Source organism: Stegostoma tigrinum, chromosome 20 (assembly GCF_030684315.1).
Source record: "Stegostoma tigrinum isolate sSteTig4 chromosome 20, sSteTig4.hap1, whole genome shotgun sequence".
Classification (NCBI taxonomy): domain Eukaryota; kingdom Metazoa; phylum Chordata; class Chondrichthyes; order Orectolobiformes; family Stegostomatidae; genus Stegostoma; species Stegostoma tigrinum.
Genome location: NC_081373.1, coordinates 42,135,984 through 42,155,353, shown reverse-complemented (window position 1 = coordinate 42,155,353; position 19,370 = coordinate 42,135,984). Strand labels below are relative to the sequence as shown.

The following is a 19,370-nucleotide window of genomic DNA, read 5'->3' as shown; positions in this document are numbered from 1 at the left end:
GAGCTCAAAGTCTAACATCGTAGGGGATGATCAAATCATCCAGAGAACTGGAATACCAAAGTTGGAGATAACAAAAAAAGCATAGATAAAGACTTGCAGATAATGGGGTGAGGGGAGTCACAAAAAAAAGGTGTTGTTGGAGAGATGGAAGCTTGGGCTCTTTAAGAGGAGCAGGACTGGAGCCAGTTTGGAGTTACATATTATTCAGAGGATGCAAGCAGGTTTATTCAGTCTTAAACAATAGGAGAGCGGGGTTGGGGGAAGATGGATTAGCAGTTGACAGTGTGTTGTTGAAAAACCAGCCAAAAGCATTTGCTTTGTCTTCCTAATACTTAAAGTAAGGAAATTCAGTCTAAAGATTGGATGACAGACAAGCAGCAGTGGAAGGATCAAGTTGGAGCTCAGTATAAGCACACATATGGAGCCCTCTTGTGGCAGAATCTAGAACCATGGGTCATAGTTTAAAACTATGGAATTACACATCTTGGGCCGATGAAGAAACATTTCATCTCTCTGGGTTAAGTGTCTTAGCATACACCCTCAAAAGGCAGTAAATGCAGAATTTTTCAGGCAGAGGTAGATGGATTTTTGATTACCACAGGGATGAAAAGCTTTTGGAGTTATGCAGGAACACAAACTTAAAAGGTAAAACATGGAGATTAACAATGATCGTATTGAATAGCAAAACAGCTTGAAGCGCCGAGAGGCCTACTCTTGTTCCTTGCTCACATGTTCATCATGCATTCTGATAACAATGCCAAGTATCACGAAAAAGATGAGGAATTGAAAATAGAAAATAAGATTTTTTTGGAGGGGGAGTTGTTCATGTACAATAATGCTGGAGCAAATACAAAAGTCATTGGCAGAAATTCTTCATTATGAATGGATCAGATGGGTAGAACCATACAAAGTATTACTCAGTTGAACGATTGTAAAGCATTAATGAAAGGATAGTGTGCTCAGTTATATCAAAGGATGCAAATTTTAAAAGAAGTTAAAAAAGGGGATCACATATCATGATTGCAGCCAAAAGTATTAGTTTTGGGACTTGGATTACAGCTGGTTCTACCTTGGCAAGGTCAGAAACCTGCGTCAAGAGGTACATGCAGGATAAATAGGAATAGATCAAGAGAGCAAGACATGGATCTGATCAACAAGATAAACTTGAAAAGGGTATGAGGGAATATTAAAGCAGCCAAAAGAAGTGTTCAGGATTAGGATAGTGGAAAGGAGAGAACTGGGGTGAGATAGTCTTGGTCCAAGAAAGTAGAGCCTACTGGTGTTTGATCTTGTGACAATGACTGAACTAGTTGGGGTACATATTTAAACCTGTATCTCGAGTTTTTTTTTGGGGGGGGGGGGGGGGAGAATGAGTGGGAAGAGAATCAGGAGCCCTACCAGGTGCAATGTTCACACTGACTCAGTTTTTCTGGAGACAAGTGGAAACAGCCAAGCATGAAATGAGGAAAAAAAGTATGAGACTGGATATTTCTTATTCTCATACCTACTTTCTAAAACAATATACTGAAAAAGTTTCTTTGGGTAATTTTAAAAATGCCCAATAGGTACATCTTCAAATTAGAGCTTGGTTGAACTTTGTACATTCTTCAATAAATTAAACATGAAACCAATGACATTATTCCTGCTTGAAAACCAGTTTGAGAGAAGCTTTTTAGCAAAAAAAGTGTTTGACATTATAAAGATTGTGGTGGGCTTATACTGAATCTAAATCAGAATTATTTTAACCGGTAAAACCTAGCTTGTGAAACTTCATCCGATTTGATTTTACTGCCACATTCTTTATTACTACAGGATCCTTCAGTCAATGGCAACAGTTTTATACTCCGCTGTTGCTTTAATTTCATAAGATTTTAAGGCATATATTAGTTGTTTTAGAGAATGCAAGGCCAAAATGCTGGAGTGGGTCCAATATGTGATTGGTAGTCATGGGTATCTCAAAAACAGTAGTTATCAAGTGTTTAATTTGTAACCTATAAGCCTTTAATATAGATTGCACAATTGTTTGACTCAATTTGACATGTCCTTCTGCTTTACAACATGCTACTTAATCCTGGACTAAGCAAGTGAATTTGCAAGTTGTAACAGTTTTTAAAATCAGTAATATTCAAAATAGGTCATGACATCTCTGGGGTAGGTGGGACTTCTGGCCCAGAGAAGTTGTACATATTTCTCAACCTATTTAGAGATGTTAAAAAAGACTTGAACTGAAACCTCCCATTTCAGAGGTAGGGACAATACCACTGCACTCCGACCATTTGAGAAGGACTAATTTCACTTGTTGATTACAATGCTGCCAATTATCATTGATACCCTTTTGTGGGAGCACCCCTTCAGTGGGCAGGTGAAAAAGTTATAAAGTTAAAACATTAGTATTAACTAAATTGACTGGCTACTCAGAATACAGCATGAGATTTCAACTGCTTAATTTGATATTAATTGTTTGTAGTAACTAGGCACTTGTGGTGCAGTTGTAGTGTCTAAACCTCAGCCACCTGCTCTGGAAGTTAGTAATAAACATCTCTGAACAGGTTCAATAGACTATATTCCATAGCCACCTGTTTGGCACTATTTAGAAACAGCCTTCTAGATGTTAAATACATACTTCAGTCAAACCTATGTGCTGTTTCTTGATGAGGCTTTGTAAACACCCACTTAGAGTTCGAGTCAGTAGCAGGTTGGTGGATTTTCTGAGCATATCATCTATTTCTGTTGAACTAAAAATCAGAATTAATTTGCATTAATATGATGTACTCAGTAAGACTGATCAATCAAGTGCTTTTCAAATAACCAAACAAACAATCTTAAATTATGTTGACAAATTGGTATCTAAGGTTCCCCTAGCATTTCATTAATGTCCACATCACAAGCTGCATTAGTTGTAATGCCTTCCACAGCAACTAACAAGGTGACAACCTACAAACCATGCATCCAATTACAGTAAAGAAATAACTGGGCACACAAAACATTGAGCCAATATTCTCCGTTTGAACAAAAACTTGATTTAAATGTACTTTAAGCAATTACAAGTAAAAGACAAATTAAGCAGTATTTTAACTTTCATCTGTTCCAGTTTTAATATGACAAACTAAAGTCATACAGCAAAGAAACAGACCATTTGGTCCAACTCATCTGTGCTGACCAGACATCCCAATCTGACCTGGTCGCATTTGCCAGTATTTGGTCCATATCGCTCTAAACCCATCCGATTCACAATCTATCCAGATGCCTTTTACTTTTAAATGCTGTAATTGCACTAGCCTCCAGCACATCCTGATAGCCGACTCCACACGCACCACTGCGTGAAAAGGTTGCCTGCTTCAGTACCTTTTATATCTATTCCCATCCCCCCCCCATCCCCTCTGGTTTTGGACTCCCTCACCCTAGGGAAAAAACCCTGGCTATTCAGCTGATTCATGTCTCTCAATTTTATGAACCTCTATAAAAGGTCATTCCTCAGCCTCTAATACTCTGGGGGGAAAATCAGCCCAGTCTATTCAGCCTCTCCCAATAACTCAACCTCCAATTTCAGCAACATCCTTGTAGATCTTTTCCGCACCCCCTCAAGTTTAATAACTTCCCTCTTCTAGAAGGACAACCAGAATTGTATGCAGTTTTCTAAAAGCGGCCCCAAAGATATTTTCCCCACCCAACCCTTGTCTGCCTTCTGGAGAGGCCACTCTCTCCACGACTCCCTTGTCCGCTCCACACTCCCCTCCAACTCCACCACACCTGGCACTTTCCCCTGCAACCACAGGAAATGCTACACCTGCCCCGACACCACACCACCTCCCTCACCTCCATCCCAGACCCCTAGATGACTTTCCATATCAAGCAGATGTTCACCTGCACATCCGCCAATGTGGTATACTGCATCCGCTGTACATTGTGGGGCTTCCTCTACATTGGGGAAACCAAACGGAGACCTGGGGACCGCTTTGCTGAACACCTACGCTCGGTTCACAATAAACAACTGCACCTTCAACACCCCCTCCCATTCCTTAGACGACATGTCCATCCTGGGCCTCCTGCAGAGCCATAATGATGCCACCTGTAGGTTGCAGGAACAGCAACTCATATTCCACTTGGGAACCCTGCAGCCCAATGGTATCAATAGATTTCACCAGCTTCATAATCTCCCCTCCCCCACTGCATCCCAAAACCAGCCCAGCTCATCCCTGCCTCCCTAACCTGTTCTTCCTCTCACCTATCCCCTCATCCCACCTCAAACCACGCCCCCATTTCTACCTACTAACCTCATTCCACCCCCTTGACCTGTCCATCCTCCCCAGACTGACCTATCCCCTCCCTACCCCTCTATCCATGTTCAGTCTGCCTCCCCCTCTCTCACTATTTCAGAATCCTCTCCCCATCCCCCTTTTTTGATGAAGGGTTGAGGCCCGAAAAGTCAGCTTTTGTGCTCCTAAGATGCTGCGTGGCCTGCTGTGTTCATCCAGGTCCACACTTTGTTATGTCACTAATGTCCTGTCTAGCCACAAGATGATATCCCAACTCAGATACCCGGGTGTTGTGACCAATGAAGACAAGCATCCCACAGGCTTTCATACCCAGTCTGTGACTCCATTTTCAAGAAACTATGCACCCGCACCCATAGGTCTCTTTGGTAACATTCCCCAGGGCCATATCATTAAGTATAAGTCCTGTCGTGGTTTGTCTTACCAAAATGCAATACTGCATGTTTATGTACATTAAATTTCACCTGTCATTCTTTGGCCCATCTGCTCAAGGTCCTATGATCATAACTTTCTTGACTGTCCACTACACCATCTATTTTGGTTAGATCTGCAAACTTACTAATTGCACCTTTGAAACACCCATGTCAGAAAGCTGTAGACCCAGCACTGATCCTTGTGGCACACCACAGGTCACTGGCCTCCAGTCCAAAAAGCAACCATCTACTGTATAGCAATTGCAGATTCTTTTCAGGGACGTTACACAAGAAACAGTTGAAAAGCCCATGATTTACCTAAACTTTTAGCAAAAAAATCCCCACTAAAACTATTTTGCTATTCATTAGATTTGCAAGAGGGGTACCTACAAAGTCAGTCTGATTCACTTACTGTCCAATTTTTCCTGTAAATTACAGAATTATGTAGGTGAGTTGAACTTGTGGCTATAACGTTCTCACCAACACAGTTGAAGGAGAATAATGTTTAAACCCATAGCTTAGGCTTCGCACATAGAAGGTGGTTTTTGCTAGAAGTTACCATTAAAGAAATTTCAACCGTAACATACTTTAGTAGCAAATCAGTCTCCTTCAAAGTCTGCAATTGTTTTGCATCTATTTTAGATGAATTATTTTGCATCATTGCCACATGTTCATTTTTTAAAAAAATGGCACAATATTAAAACTTCAGGTATAGAATTCTTTGACACTTCTTACCCAGGCTTGGCTTTACTAATCTTCAGAGAAGTACACAAGTGTCACAAGTCTGAAATTGGCAAGCATATTCTAGGATACATTGTCAGGCATGAATTAAGGCATTTTCATCTGGATTATCTCATGCTCACCTTCGATGAAGCGATTCTGAAAATTTAAGGCTCGCATAAATGAACTCTTTGAATTCCTTGTAGATCTCAGGTACTGACTGAGACACTGGAAACCTCTTTGGAAAAGGTTGCTAAAAAGGTTGTAAAAACAAAATATTTCATCAGGCCAATTTAAAAATAGAAAATACATTTGATTTTGTTTTAAGGACTGCACAGATTTACATCTTACAATGTACGAGGATTTTAGAACCAGGGAACAAATAGAATACAAAAAGGCAGATATGGCATAAATCCCACTAATCTAACCCTAAACTAACAAAAGTTATTGAAATACTTAATATTAAAGCATTAAGTTTAGAAGATGTCTTTACATGCAGGGAAACAGATCAGGACTGCAGAGCTACAGGTCATTGAAAGTATAACTGTGGGGTAAAACACTAAAATCACCCCAGTAAAAGGGGAACACTATATAAAAAAAAAAAAGAGTCTGAGGAAACAGAAAACACAAGATCAGTGATCAAATAGTTAACAAGTAGCCAAATAAAGCAAAATTGAAACCATTTGACAATATCAATATGGAATACATCCAGAATTCAGCTGTTAGGTGAAGGATCATAATTTGCTGTGTTGAAATTAAATCTTGGGATTTATTCCCCACACACACGCCACTCGTTTGACAAACATCACAATAACTCATTTTAAACTATAATGGGTCGATTACAGAGTCACAAGTGATTTTTAAGCGACGGACAGGGGTTTAGACTTGTTAAACAACAAGTTAACAAATATGCAGGTTGGGTGCAGAAGTCAGTCATTTGACCCTTTGAGCCTACTCTATCATTTAATAAGATCATGGTTGATGAAGTAGCATAAGCTCAACTACATTCCCCAATCCAACAAATGTTCATCCCCTTGCTCAGCAAGGATCTACTGACCTCTGCCTTAAAAGTATTCAAGGACAACTTACACCACCTTTTTGGGAAGAGAGCTCCCCAAGATAATCCAAGAAAAATAATTCACCTAATCTGGGCCTTAAATGGGTGATCCCTTGGTTTTTCCAATGGTGACACTTAGTTTGAGATTTTAAGAGGAAACATCACTCCACATCCATCCTCTTAAGTTTTCTCAGGATCACATTTCAATCAAGTCACCTCAACTTTTCTAAACTTCAGCAGACAAGCTTACAGCCCAACTCTTTCCTCTAATTTCCAAATACCAGTCTAGTACTGCTTCCAATGTATTTGCATCTGTCCTTAACTAAGGAGCTAATATTGTGTGCAGTGTTCCAGATCCAGTCCCAGTATCTAGAATAACTGAAACACAACATCCCTACTTTTGTACCAAGTTCCCCTTCAAATATTCTGATGTCCTTAATTACTTACGCAAGGTACAGCAATTGCATTTTGAAATTCATGCACCAAGATATCTGGAGTGTTCTACAATCTCTCAATATTTCAATAATGGGTTTGTTTTCCAGCTAAAATGGAAAATTTTACATTTTCCCCACATCTTTGCATACTCACCCAACATTCATTTGTAGCCTCACTGTGCCCTCTACACAAGATGCATTTTTACCTATTTTTGTTCTATCAGCAAATTAAGCAACGACTCTTTTGGTCCCTTCATCCAAGTTATTTATATAAAACTGTAAAATGCAGGGGTCCCAACACTAATCTCTCACACATCACTTGTTACATTTTGCTAACTAGATAAGAACCTTTTATGCCTACTCCATTGCTCGTTAGGCTGACCTATCATTTATCCATTCTTCAGAATGGAAACTCTTCAATGTCATCTGACAACTATCACCATCACTACTAAAAACAGGATAACTTTTTGCAGTCAAGAGAAGGTGCCATAGGAGTAGACATTTCCAGCTGAACTAACTACCTTTCCAAACTTTCACAAGGAAATTTCTGCTCTAAAATAATCAGCCTTGAAGATGGAAAAAAAATTGTAATTTCTCTTTTTGCATCAGCAAACAACCATATTCCAATCAAATATTGCACAAGTTATATATGGGAAGCAGTGCCAACACATTGCCTTAAAGAACAGCATCAATTGGAAAACCACACAATCATAGTGCCATTTTCTTGCACTGTCTCTATAGACCTCAGACTGCACACCTTTAGTATTGAAAGTACGCAAAAGATTTATGTTTACTTGACACTAAAGCACTAAGACAGAGGCGAAAGTGTAGTTCAGATTTACACTGTTGCTAAAAAGGACCCACACACTTAAGAACTAATTTTTTCCTCATTTTGAAGAAATATTTTAATGAATAAGTTTGAACAATCTAATTTATTTCTGAATATTTTAGGTGCAGTTATTCTGTAGCTAATGCTTTTAGATTAATCGCTACAGTATCTATTCAGAACTGACAATCTCGTTAATAAACTACGTAGTAATAATTTAGATCATTAGCTTCCAAGTTGAAACAACTTTGGACTTAAGTTTCTGCAATCTATTCCTTTTAATTCAAAAGGAATCAACTCCTCAATTGTGAGGGTTTAAGCATTATTTTCTCACTATTTACATTATATACAAATATGAACTTAAAAATCCTCAGTAGATTATGCAGTGTTAAACCCAAGCTGTGTAGGGCTGCTTGAAGAAATTTCAGAGTATTCCCCATCTGGGATTAGATCAAGGCTTTACGGAAAATTAACACTGCCATGCACCAGAATCTATTTTTAATTTCGTTAATGTTGCAGCACAAATAAACTGGAAACAAATTTGAGCGGTCTACAAGACAATTCTGAAAGAAAGACGATAATGATGTCACTGACCTTTTCAAGTTCCAAGTCATGAAATGGGAATCGACTAATTATTGTTCTGTATTCTTCTTCATTTGCTACTGGAATAGGACTACAGTTGTCAGACGCAAAGATTTCCCTGTTTAAAATAAGATTTAATGTCTCTGAAATAGCACCATATTCACCCATGCAAGCTCTAGACAGAAAACAATCATGCATTAATAATGTCATGACTAGCAACTAATGAAGTGGTGGAAGAATTTATTTTAAACTTAAGTAATTCATTTCAGGGATTAGGGAAATTTTAAAAGATGATTACTACTGCTGGGAATTCAGTGCTTGATATCTTTTGCATTCAACGTCAGGTTCGAATAAGTTCAGGGATAACATGAACTACATGGGCAGGAAAAATACTTCTACTCTCTGAAGAGGAGTCTAGGCCCAAAATGTCAGCTTTTGTGCTCCCGAGATGCTGCTGGGCCTGCTGTGTTCATCCAGCCTCACATTTTATTATCTTGGAATTCTCCAGCATCTGCAGTTCCCATTATCACATCACTACTTCTACACTCTACCCCGTTATAGAACCAAGACCTATTGAAAAGGATAGATTCTACTACTGCACTTACCACACAGCCATCCTTATGTACTCACTAGGCCATGCTTTCATCTTTAATGTTAAATGTCCACCCTAGCATCAGAGATGTTTGCCCACTATTAGAATTAGCTTTACTTAAGTCTTTAAAACGAAGCAGAAAGGAAAACATATCAATTCTGGTTTAACAACATCCTTAAGCCTTGATCAAAATGATGCTGGTTTGAGCCCAATAAAAGGTTTCACTTAATAAAATGTGAGGCTGGATGAACACAGCAGGCCAAGCAGCATCTCAGGAGCACAAAAGCTGACGTTTCGGGCCTAGACCCTTCAGAGAGGGGGATGGGGAGAGGGAACTGGAATAAATAGGGACAGAGGGGGAGTCGGACCGAAGATGGAGAGTAAAGAAGATAGGTGGAGAGAGTGTAGGTGGGGAGGTAGGGAGGGGATAGGTCAGTCCAGGGAAGACGGACAGGTCAAAGAGGTGGGATGAGGTTAGTAGGTAGATGGGGGTGCGGCTTGGGGTGGGAGGAAGGGATGGGTGAGAGGAAGAACCGGTTAGGGAGGCAGAAACAGGTTGGACTGGTTTTGGGATGCAGTGAGTGGGTGGGGGGGGGGGGGGGGGGGGAGAAAGAGCTGGGCTGGTCGTGTGGTGCAGTGGGAGGAGGGGACGAACTGGGCTGGTTTAGGGATGCAGTAGGGGAAGGGGAGATTTTGAAACTGGTGAAGTCCACATTGATACCATATGGCTGCAGGGTTCCCAGGCGGAATATGAGTTGCTGTTCCTGCAACCTTCGGGTGGCATCATTGTGGCACTGCAGGAGGCCCATGATGGACATGTCATCTAGAGAATGGGAGGGGGGAGTGGAAATGGTTTGCGACTGGGAGGTGCAGTTGTTTGTTGCGAACTGAGCGGAGGTGTTCTGCAAAGCGGTCTCCAAGCCTCCACTTGGTTTCCCCAATGTAGAGGAGGCCACACCGGGTACAGTGGATGCAGTATACCACATTGGCAGATGTGCAGGTGAACCTCTGCTTAATGTGGAATGTCATCTTGGGACCTGGGATAGAGGTGAGGGAGGTGATGTGGGGGCAAGTGTAGCATTTCCTGCAGTTGCAGGGGAAGGTGCCAGGTGTGGTGGGGTTGGAGGGCAGCGTGGAGTGAACAAGGGAGTCATGGAGAGAGTGGTCTCTCCGGAAAGCAGACAGGGGTGGGGATGGAAAAATGTCTTGGGTGGTGGGGTCGGATTGTAAATGGCGGAAGTGTCGGAGGATGATGCGTTGTATCCGGAGGTTGGTAGGGTGGTGTGTGAGAACGAGGGGGATCCTCTTGGGGCGGTTGTGGCGGGGGCAGGGTGTGAGGGATGTGTTGCGGGAAATACGGGAGATGCGGTCAAGGGCGTTCTCGATCACTGTGGGGGGAAGTTGCGGTCCTTAAAGAACTTGGACATCTGGGATGTGCGGGAGTGGAATGTCTTATCGTGGGAGCAGATGCGGCGGAGGCGGAGGAATTGAGAATAGGGAATGGAATTTTTGCAGGAGGGTGGGTGGGAGGAGGTGTATTCTAGGTAGCTGTGGGAGTCGGTGGGCTTGAAATGGACATCAGTTACAAGCTGGTTGCCTGAGAGGTCCAGGAAAGTGAGGGATGTGCTGGAGATGGCCCAGGTTAACTGAAGGTTGGGGTGGAAGGTGTTGGTGAAGTGGATGAACTGTTCGAGCTCCTCTGGGGAGCAAGAGGCGGTGCCGATACAGTCAATGTACTGGAGGAAGAGGGGGGGGTTTGGGGCCTGTGTAGGTGCGGAAGAGGGACTGTTCCACGTAACCTACAAAGAGGCAGGCATAGCTGGGACCCATGCGGGTGCCCATGGCCACCCACTTAGTCTGTAGGAAGTGGGAGGAGTCAAAAGAGAATTTGTTGAGGGCGAGGACGAGTTCAGCTAGGCGGATGAGAGTGTCGGTGGAGGGGGACTGGTCGGGCCTGCGGGACAGGAAGAAGCGGAGGGCCTTGAGGCCATCTGCATGCGGAATGCAGGTGTATAGGGACTGGACGTCCATGGTGAATATGAGGTGTTGGGGGCCAGGGAATTGGAAGTCCTGGAGGAGGTGGAGGGCGTGGGTGGTGTCACAGACGTAGGTGGGGAGTTCCTGGACCAAAGGGGAGAAAATGGAGTCCAGATAGGTGGAGGTGAGTTCGGTGGGGCAGGAGCAGGCTGAGACGATGGGTCGACCAGGGCAGGCAGGTTTGTGGATTTTGGGAAGGTTTCACTTCCCTGTTTTAGTTGATGCTCAAGTCAAGGGTTTAAACAAGTAAGGTGGCTACTCTATTTGGATGTGCAGAGTCACCCTGTTAAACAAGAATACTGCACAGCTGAAATTGGATGAGTAAAGATAATGATAATAAATAGCAATGCTTTCATATATTAATAAAGTGACCAGATAGAACATCTCAAACATTACTAACCTAAACACAAATGCCCATTTCTTCAATAAAGTTTCACTGTACTGATCCCGGATCTCAAGTAATAAGTCGAACAGTCTGTTCACAGGAAATCCATAGCCCTAGAAAAAAATAATTCAAATCAAGAGAGCATACGGACGTCTGGCAAGCAGTAACAAACAGATTCATTTGTTTGAAAATGAAGAACTGCATGACAAATACTAATCAATTTTCATCATTTAAAGTTTTAATACAAAAATTGAACACTGAAGAGTAACATGCAGAATTAGGTGATGGTTGGTGTTTGCGGAATAGCAGTATTTCCAAAGATTGTGTGTTCTGGTTAGGTTTAACACCAAGCCACTTTATTAAAAAACTTGGCTCAATTTTTTTCTACTCGCAGAGGTGGGGTGGGGCAGGGGGACAACAAGGCCCCATTAATCCAATTTTCAATGGTCTTCAGAACAATTCGATCAAAGTCTAAGTCAATCACAATGATGGCTATATGAAAAGATAAAAAAAACACCTTGTCTCAACTGCTCAAAAATGTCTTACAAAGATGGTTCAACATACAACTTCCTAGGGAAAGCAGCTAAATTCTGAAAATGTTGGATAGGTTGTGCTTCAGTTCTCAAGAGTACAAAGTCCTTAACTTTGCTCCAAAATGCTGGAAAATTTTGAGGCAAAAGTCTGCTTACAGCATTCTACTAAAAGTAAAGAGGATTCTAACCACAGATTGTGTGTGGGACCAATGTAGCCTAGAAAAAAAAGTCTCTAATAAGACCGCCATAATTTTTAAGATAGATTCATGTGTCAAGTTTTGGTTGAGTAATGGTTGCCTTACAGTCACAAGGATGGAGTACAGCTAAATACTGTGTTCACTGAGCTATCAATTTGGAAAACAAACTACAATCTGAAACTAAAATATATCAAGACAGAAAATGGAAGGAAGTAGTCGTTGTATATTTTCAAAAGTAAAAAGGGGAGCATAACATTGGCTAGATCAAAATTTGATGTTGCTCTCCAGTCAAGCATTGTATAGTTTGAAAATTTTAGTATGTGGGAACAATCCATGCTGCGGGAAGGTGGTCGATAAACTGTACAAATGTACTTTCTGTAAGCAGACAGAGAAATTGAGGCAGCCAACTTCTAGTCTGCCCAGGTGCACTGAAATCAGCTGCAAGATCCTTATCCCTCTTCTGATGAGGATCAATTAATACAACAAACATTTGAACCTTGTTTCCAGGCCTTGACAACACCGTTCTTCTCAACAAAATCTAGAAAGTTGAATTTACTTGGTTTGGTTTCCCCCAGTTAAAGTGCCTTACTCTAGAAGAGATGTATTACCCAGTCCCAGGTTTTACATTCCACAAACGTAATTGATCAGTTTTACATAACGACACAATAATTTATCAGAAAGCTCAAGAAATTCTAACTTTTAACATGAAAATCATTTGATCTCAGCTGTATATAACTGACAGTAAAAGACTAAGTATAAATCAAACTGAAGAAAATTGTTCTAACATCTTTATCAAGACATCCATGAAAACAGAGTTGTGTTTTGTTTTAAATAACTTGTACAACTCTTCAAGAGTAGTAAATATTTCATACTCTGGATGGTCTTAAAGTCTCTCTCCCACTCCTAGACAGGTCACAAGGTAAACATGTTGGCTACTGAGTCCTCCAAACCATCCATTCCTTTCTATCTGCATTTGTTCCCTTACCTCTAGCCCCTAAATCTCTCAAACTTTTCCTTTTGTATGCCGTTCTTCATTGCAGCCTTCTATGTCTGCATATCAATAGTATGATGGCTATTGCTGGTCATTACTCTTATTCCTGTCAAACATCAAACAGGAAAGCCTGTAGGCACTTCCTCTATGGTCACGGTGTTAAAACAAGACAGACATTCCACTATGTAACATTTCAGCATTAAAATTGAAAAACCATTTCAACTGGTTACACTTACTGAGTTTAAGGGCAAGGGTCTTGAACTTTAATAATAGGAGATTTATTCAGATTCTGAAATTTATCAAAATGCTGATTCCAATATTGTATAATTTAACAGTGAAGGTAGAAAACTATTATAGTGACTAACACCTACTTGTAAAGTGTCAGCATAAACCACGATTAAATTCTTCAGCTCCAAAATAAGGTCAGGATCAGTGCAGTAAGACTAGGAGTGCAAGATTAAAGCCAAGTTATTAATTTTCTAAAAAACACATGCCTGAGCTCTCCCAGAGAGAGGAGAATTACAAAAATACACATTTTACTATGTAGTCACTGTTATTTTCAATTACAATTTAAGTAACTCAATGTGATAAATACAATCCCATTCCATACCACTGCAATTACTTTTTACTTCAAACCAAGTACTCATATCACAAGTAATCACTTGCAAAAAAAGTGGATAGCATCATGCAGCAACAGCAGCATATCAGTCAACAACCAAGATGTCACTCGACAATGATGAGGAACTAAGAATAGGCAATATAAAATCGAGATGATGCTATATTATCCACATCTGCCAATGAAGTGACTATATTATTCCACTATACATTTTCTTCTCAATTTCTTAGTTTTGGAAGAATCTTAAATTTACAGTTAAATACTTTGTAGGTATTTTATCCAAAAGCAAAAACAGGCAAACAATGGTCTGCATAAGGCAATGGTCAGGCAAACAGCCTTGCAACTGAATTACATTTGTCTCTTTATATGTTTTACTCTATAATAGAACTATTAGTAAAGTTTGCAGTCACTAAAACAGAACTGGATGAAGTATGGAAGAACAGTGGCAGGTAGACCAGTTGGGCCATTAGCTATTATATAAAATCTGGCATAAATGCAAAGTGCAATTTATTCAACACTTGTGAAAGCATACAGTTTGAGTTTAAATCCTGAAGCACAATTCAAATTAGCTTCAGTGTTTGAACAATACTTATTCAGTTTATGGATTAGATAGTGTTCAACTGTGTGGCAAAGATTTTAATTTAGTGCATAAAAGGAAACATTGCTAATTTCACTGGATGTATTTTGAAAACAGTACATTTAGAATGATAATTAGCAACTATTTCCTGGTGGTGCCTTCAATACTGAACTATTCAATCTGATCTAATGGAGAGGTCAACTGAGACTAATGAGGGCAGATGGCAACAATAACAGCAGATTAACTGAATATTCTAAACTGTCAGACTAAAGCATGTTTGGAAGGCTAGTCAGTTGTAAACCATTTAAGGATTATGCAAACAGCCCGGGGTGTGGCTCAAATCCCAATTCTACTGGAGATAAACAAAAGCCTGGCAGGTCCTTTCCCAAATTTAAATATCTTGATTACAAAAAAAGTCAAAAAGGAGGAAGGTGCAACCATCTCTCACTTTAGCATATACTTATCAGCAAACATGAAACACTTGACAATTGGCAGTGTTACGAATGGCAGACAGACAGTCCCGCCATAGTCAACTGCAATTACTATTACGAAAGAGAAAACTTTGATTTCTGCACAACAAGGACTTGGATTTTTGACGTGATTTAGATTTCAAAATCGCCCACACAACTCACTGAATACACAATATGCTTTTAACTTGCACCATTGCACAAAATAAAAGTGACAACTCCTCCATTATTGTTCCAAATACTATAAAGATCAAACTAGGCATAAATGATGTTGAGGTTGGACTAGGGTGGGCAAAGTCAGAAATCACATGACACCAGGTTAGGGGCCAGAATGATTCGCTTCCAAGTACAAATCCTCAACTTTCATCTTAGACACATTGGTTTGCCATAAAGCAGGTTTAGAGGGATTCAGGGAAAGCAGTCCATTTCTGCAGGCTTCAGTAGATGTGCAGTTATGAAAACATTGGTACGTTCAATGCACCAGATCTGAAATTTGTTGTAGCAGCATCATATACTAATCAAAGTGGTAAGAAGGTCAAATTCCCAGATGGTATGCCTGAAACTATGCTGACAACGTCAGCTTTTGTGCTTCTAAGATGCTGCTTGGCCTGCTGTGTTCATCCAGCTCTACACCTTGTTATGTGGAAGGGTTTATTTTGTTCCCGAGATAACAAAGGTATAGAGCTGGATGAATACAGCAGGCCAAGCAGCATCATAGGAGCAGGAAAGCTGATGTTTCAGGCCTAGACCCTTGAAATGGTTTTAAAACACTGCTACTGAATAACTTACTGAATGAGTTCTTAAGACAGCAATAATTTTTGAAAGTGCCATGTTCCATAGCTCATCAGTAAATGCTCTGGTCACCAATCCTTGTGTTGCATGTAATATGTGATCTTCCACCACAAAAAATCTAAAGTCAAAAAAAGTCAAAGTCATATTTAACAGAAAGTACAATGCTATGTTACAGAATCAAAAAAAGTGAATTTCTAATATATAAACTGCTTCTTATATATTTTTATAGAATCCCTACAGCTCAGAAAGAGGACATTCAGCCCAGCAAGTCCACACCAACCCTCTGAAGAGCATCGCATCCAGACCCAGTGCCTCACCATCTGCGTAATCCTGCATTTCCCATGGCTAATCCACCTAGTCTGCACAGTTTTAGGCTATGGGGGAAAATCAGAGCACCTGAAAAAAAGCTACGCAGAGCGCACGTACAAATTCCACACAGACAGTGGCTCAAGGCTGGAATCAAAGCCAGACCCCTGGAGCTAGGAGGCAGCAGTGCTAACTGCTCAGCCACGATGCCACCTGTTAAGTTCATGCTGTGTGTGTAATTTAAAAGTGAGACAGTAATTAAGATTAGTGCAACAGGTTAGTTCAGTCTTATTCAAAAAAATGGCATCTATTTGCACAGCCTATCAGCTGAAATCTCAGGATTGTCTAACGAGTCAACCCTTCCGTCTGGAAATGCTACCAGTAAGCAGGTCCGCTACACTAGTTCCCACATGTACTGTGGAAAATTATCCTGGTTAAAATTAAAAATTGTGGAGTAGTTGCAACATCAGGCTTTTATCTACTTTGGAGCAAGTGCACTAAGTTGCAGAGCATCAATATTTTTTAAAGACACGCTTCCCCACCACAGATGAATTACTAAGCCTTCAAGAGGTCACAGCACTTACCCAACAATTTGGTTAAAATATTTCCTGTAGCCTTCAACAGTTTCGTGCTAGCACAGAAAGGAGGAAATGGAAGAGAAATTTACTAGTTGATCACAAACATACGGAATGCACGATGACATGCAAGTCTCAACAATCATTGTGAGCAATACCATGTTTGACTGTGGTTGCAATACCAATCCTGCTTGTTTCCTTCGTTGTTTCCTGTAATAATTTTCAAAGGTTTCTCGATCACCCTGCAGCAAAAACATCAAATTCAAAATAATTTTGTTTCACATATCTACATAAATTTCACATATCTAAACAAATTCTCTCCTTATCTGTAATTATCCTCATTGTTAAAAATAGGAGAAAGTTAGCTAATTTCCTAACCAGGATGATAAGTGGCATGAGGCAGAATGGATAATTAAGCACATGCACAGTACGTGCATGGTGGTATGTCTGAAAGACCTATGCTGGGTCCTCAACCATTCATCTAAGTCATTAACAAAGATGATGGCTAAAGCACTACATATCCAAATTTCATATGCAGGAAAGTGTGACACTATTCACTTCAGAGCTAAAGCGCATAGAATCAGGTACTTTTTAATGTGATGGAAAGGGGTAGAAACATTGGAGGTCCATACATCTCAGGGGCTTATGTGCATAAACTGGACAGGTAAGCTAAATATTCAGAAGCTAATGATGCCTGCCAGGCCTTTCCTGTGAATCACCCCAGCTGCGTTGCCTGTTGTCCTTCCATGGCAAGCAGATGCGGAATGAGAGAGTTCGAAATCCTCGGGCTTTGTCAGATCACACTTGGATGACCGAGTTCAGAGGACAACATTTTAGGAAAAATATTTTGGCCTTGGCAAGCATATTCCTAGTTTAGCCAGACCTTTAGAAATTAAAATTAGGAAACATCAAAGCATGAAGATCGCAGAAGTTTGGAATTCTCTTCTGGAAATTGTAATTGATATTACTTCATGGACAACTTTAAAACAATTTTGCCAAATTTTGTAAGGCAAACTATTATGGGATTTTTGGCAATGGTAGTTACGTGGACGCAGGTCGCAAGTCAGCTATGATCTCATTAAATAGCAGAACACCTCAAATTGTTAAATAGCCTGCTCCAATTGTTACGTTCACTTAAATACAGAGTCAGAGCTGAACAACGTGGAAGAGACCCCCTTTGGTCTAACTCCTCCATGCTGACCAGATATCTTAAATTAATCAGTTCCAATTGCCAGCATTTAGCCCATAACTCACTAAACCCTTCTTATTCATATACCCATCCAGATGCCTTTGAAATGTTGCAAATGTACCAGCCTCTACCAATTCCTCTGGCAGCTCATTCCATACATGCAACACCCTGTGTGGAAAAAGCTGCCCCTTTTAAAACTTCTCCCTCTCACCTTAAATCCATGTCCTCTCGTTTTGGGCCTTGCTACACTGGGGAAAAATGACCCTGACTATTCAACCCTACATATGCCCCTTGTGATTTCAATTAGCTTGTATAAAGGTCACCCCTCAGCCTCCAACCCTCCAGGGAAAATAGCCCCAGCCTATTCAGCCTCTCCCTATAACTCAAACCCTCCAGTCCTGACAAAAGCCTTGTAAATCTTTTCTGAACCCTTTCAAGTTTCACAACATCCTTCCTGGAGCAGGAGACCAGAACTGAATACAGTATTCCAAAAGGAGCCTAACCAATGTCCTATAAAACCACAACATGACCTCCCAACTCCTACACTCAATGCACTGTAGTAATATAGCCCTCCTGCATTATTAGATTGTTAGCTGTAAACAGACTTTGCATGCTCTGCTTGATGGACCGGTTTCCCACCTCCCCCCACCCCCACCATTGATTTTTAAATTGGCAATTACATACTTCTGGAGCAGGTGGGACTTGAACCTGGGCCTGTTGGTCCAGGTATAGGGATGCCACCTCTGCATCACAACAGTGCCCAAAAAGTCACTTCATGGTGACCTCAGTCAGTGCAGGAACTGAACCCATGAACCCATGCTGATGCATCAGTCTGCATCACAAACCAGTCAACTGAGCTGGTCAACCTCAAACTGCACAGACTCTGTACTCTGGCTGTCTTGAACCATTAACCTCCTAACAATTGAACCTACTGACCAATTACAAAGACTGGTAATGCTTAGGACCCAGTCAGTAGCATAGGATCTCAAAATAACCTGTTGCTCAAGCTAGTTAGTGGTGGTGGTGGTGGAGAGCAGTGGTGAGAAGAAGCTGAAGCATTATCGTCCCCACAATCTTTGGACTGCTATTACTATCCATTTCTGGTAGATAATCCCTCAAAACTCTTGCCCGTGAAAATAAAATCTCCTGGGTGACTCAACTCCTGAAAACTCAAGGAAAATTGGTAGTTGTTTATTTATCTCCCAAGACATTGGCCTGTTGTTTCGGCTTCTTTCAGCTAGAGTCTGCTGTACCATTCAATGAAATAACAGCTGATCTAATAATTGTCAATTCCACTTTCTTGTATCTCTTCCCACCCCGCCCCATTGCCATTGAATCTTACTGTATTTGAAAAAAAGTTTTTTAAAAAAAATTTCAGCCTTGAAAATACTTGAATACCTGGCCTCAACAGCACACTGCAGCAATGAATTCCACAGATTGGCTTCCTTCAAGAAATTCCTCCTCACTTGTTTTAAATAGGTGACCTCTTATTGCAAGGTTATGCTCTGACCCTAAACTCTTGTAAAAAGGGAGAAACCACCCAAGTCTACCCTGTCAAAGCCCCCACGAATATTATACATTCCGATAAGATTGCCTCTCATTTTTCTATATTCCAACAAGTACATGCCCAATCCTCTCAATCTCTCCTCCCTGGAATCAGCTGAGTGAGCCTGTTCTGAATGGCCTCCAATACCACTATAATCTTTCCTGGGATTAAAAGCGGTCCAAAACTGTTCACAATATTTCAGATATGTGCCTAGTACAGTTTTAGCTCCCTACATTTATATTCCATTTCCTTTCAAATAAA

General features: G+C 40.7%; 1 protein-coding gene across 6 annotated transcripts in view; it reads right to left on the bottom strand.

The window, feature by feature from the left end:
- LOC125461768 (exocyst complex component 6-like) overlaps window positions 1-19,370 on the bottom strand; it is a 179,469-nt gene that overhangs the window by 94,556 nt on the left and 65,543 nt on the right. For all 6 annotated transcript variants that reach the window (XM_048550943.2, XM_048550947.2, XM_048550946.2 and 3 more), the window contains 8 exons: window positions 16,533-16,616; window positions 16,384-16,430; window positions 15,491-15,611; window positions 13,413-13,484; window positions 11,336-11,433; window positions 8,319-8,424; window positions 5,551-5,660; window positions 2,624-2,735 (listed from right to left, as the gene is read on the bottom strand). In XM_048550943.2, the coding sequence (XP_048406900.1) occupies window positions 2,624-2,735; window positions 5,551-5,660; window positions 8,319-8,424; window positions 11,336-11,433; window positions 13,413-13,484; window positions 15,491-15,611; window positions 16,384-16,430; window positions 16,533-16,616 (750 nt within the window). The remainder of the gene's footprint in view (window positions 1-2,623; window positions 2,736-5,550; window positions 5,661-8,318; window positions 8,425-11,335; window positions 11,434-13,412; window positions 13,485-15,490; window positions 15,612-16,383; window positions 16,431-16,532; window positions 16,617-19,370) is intronic.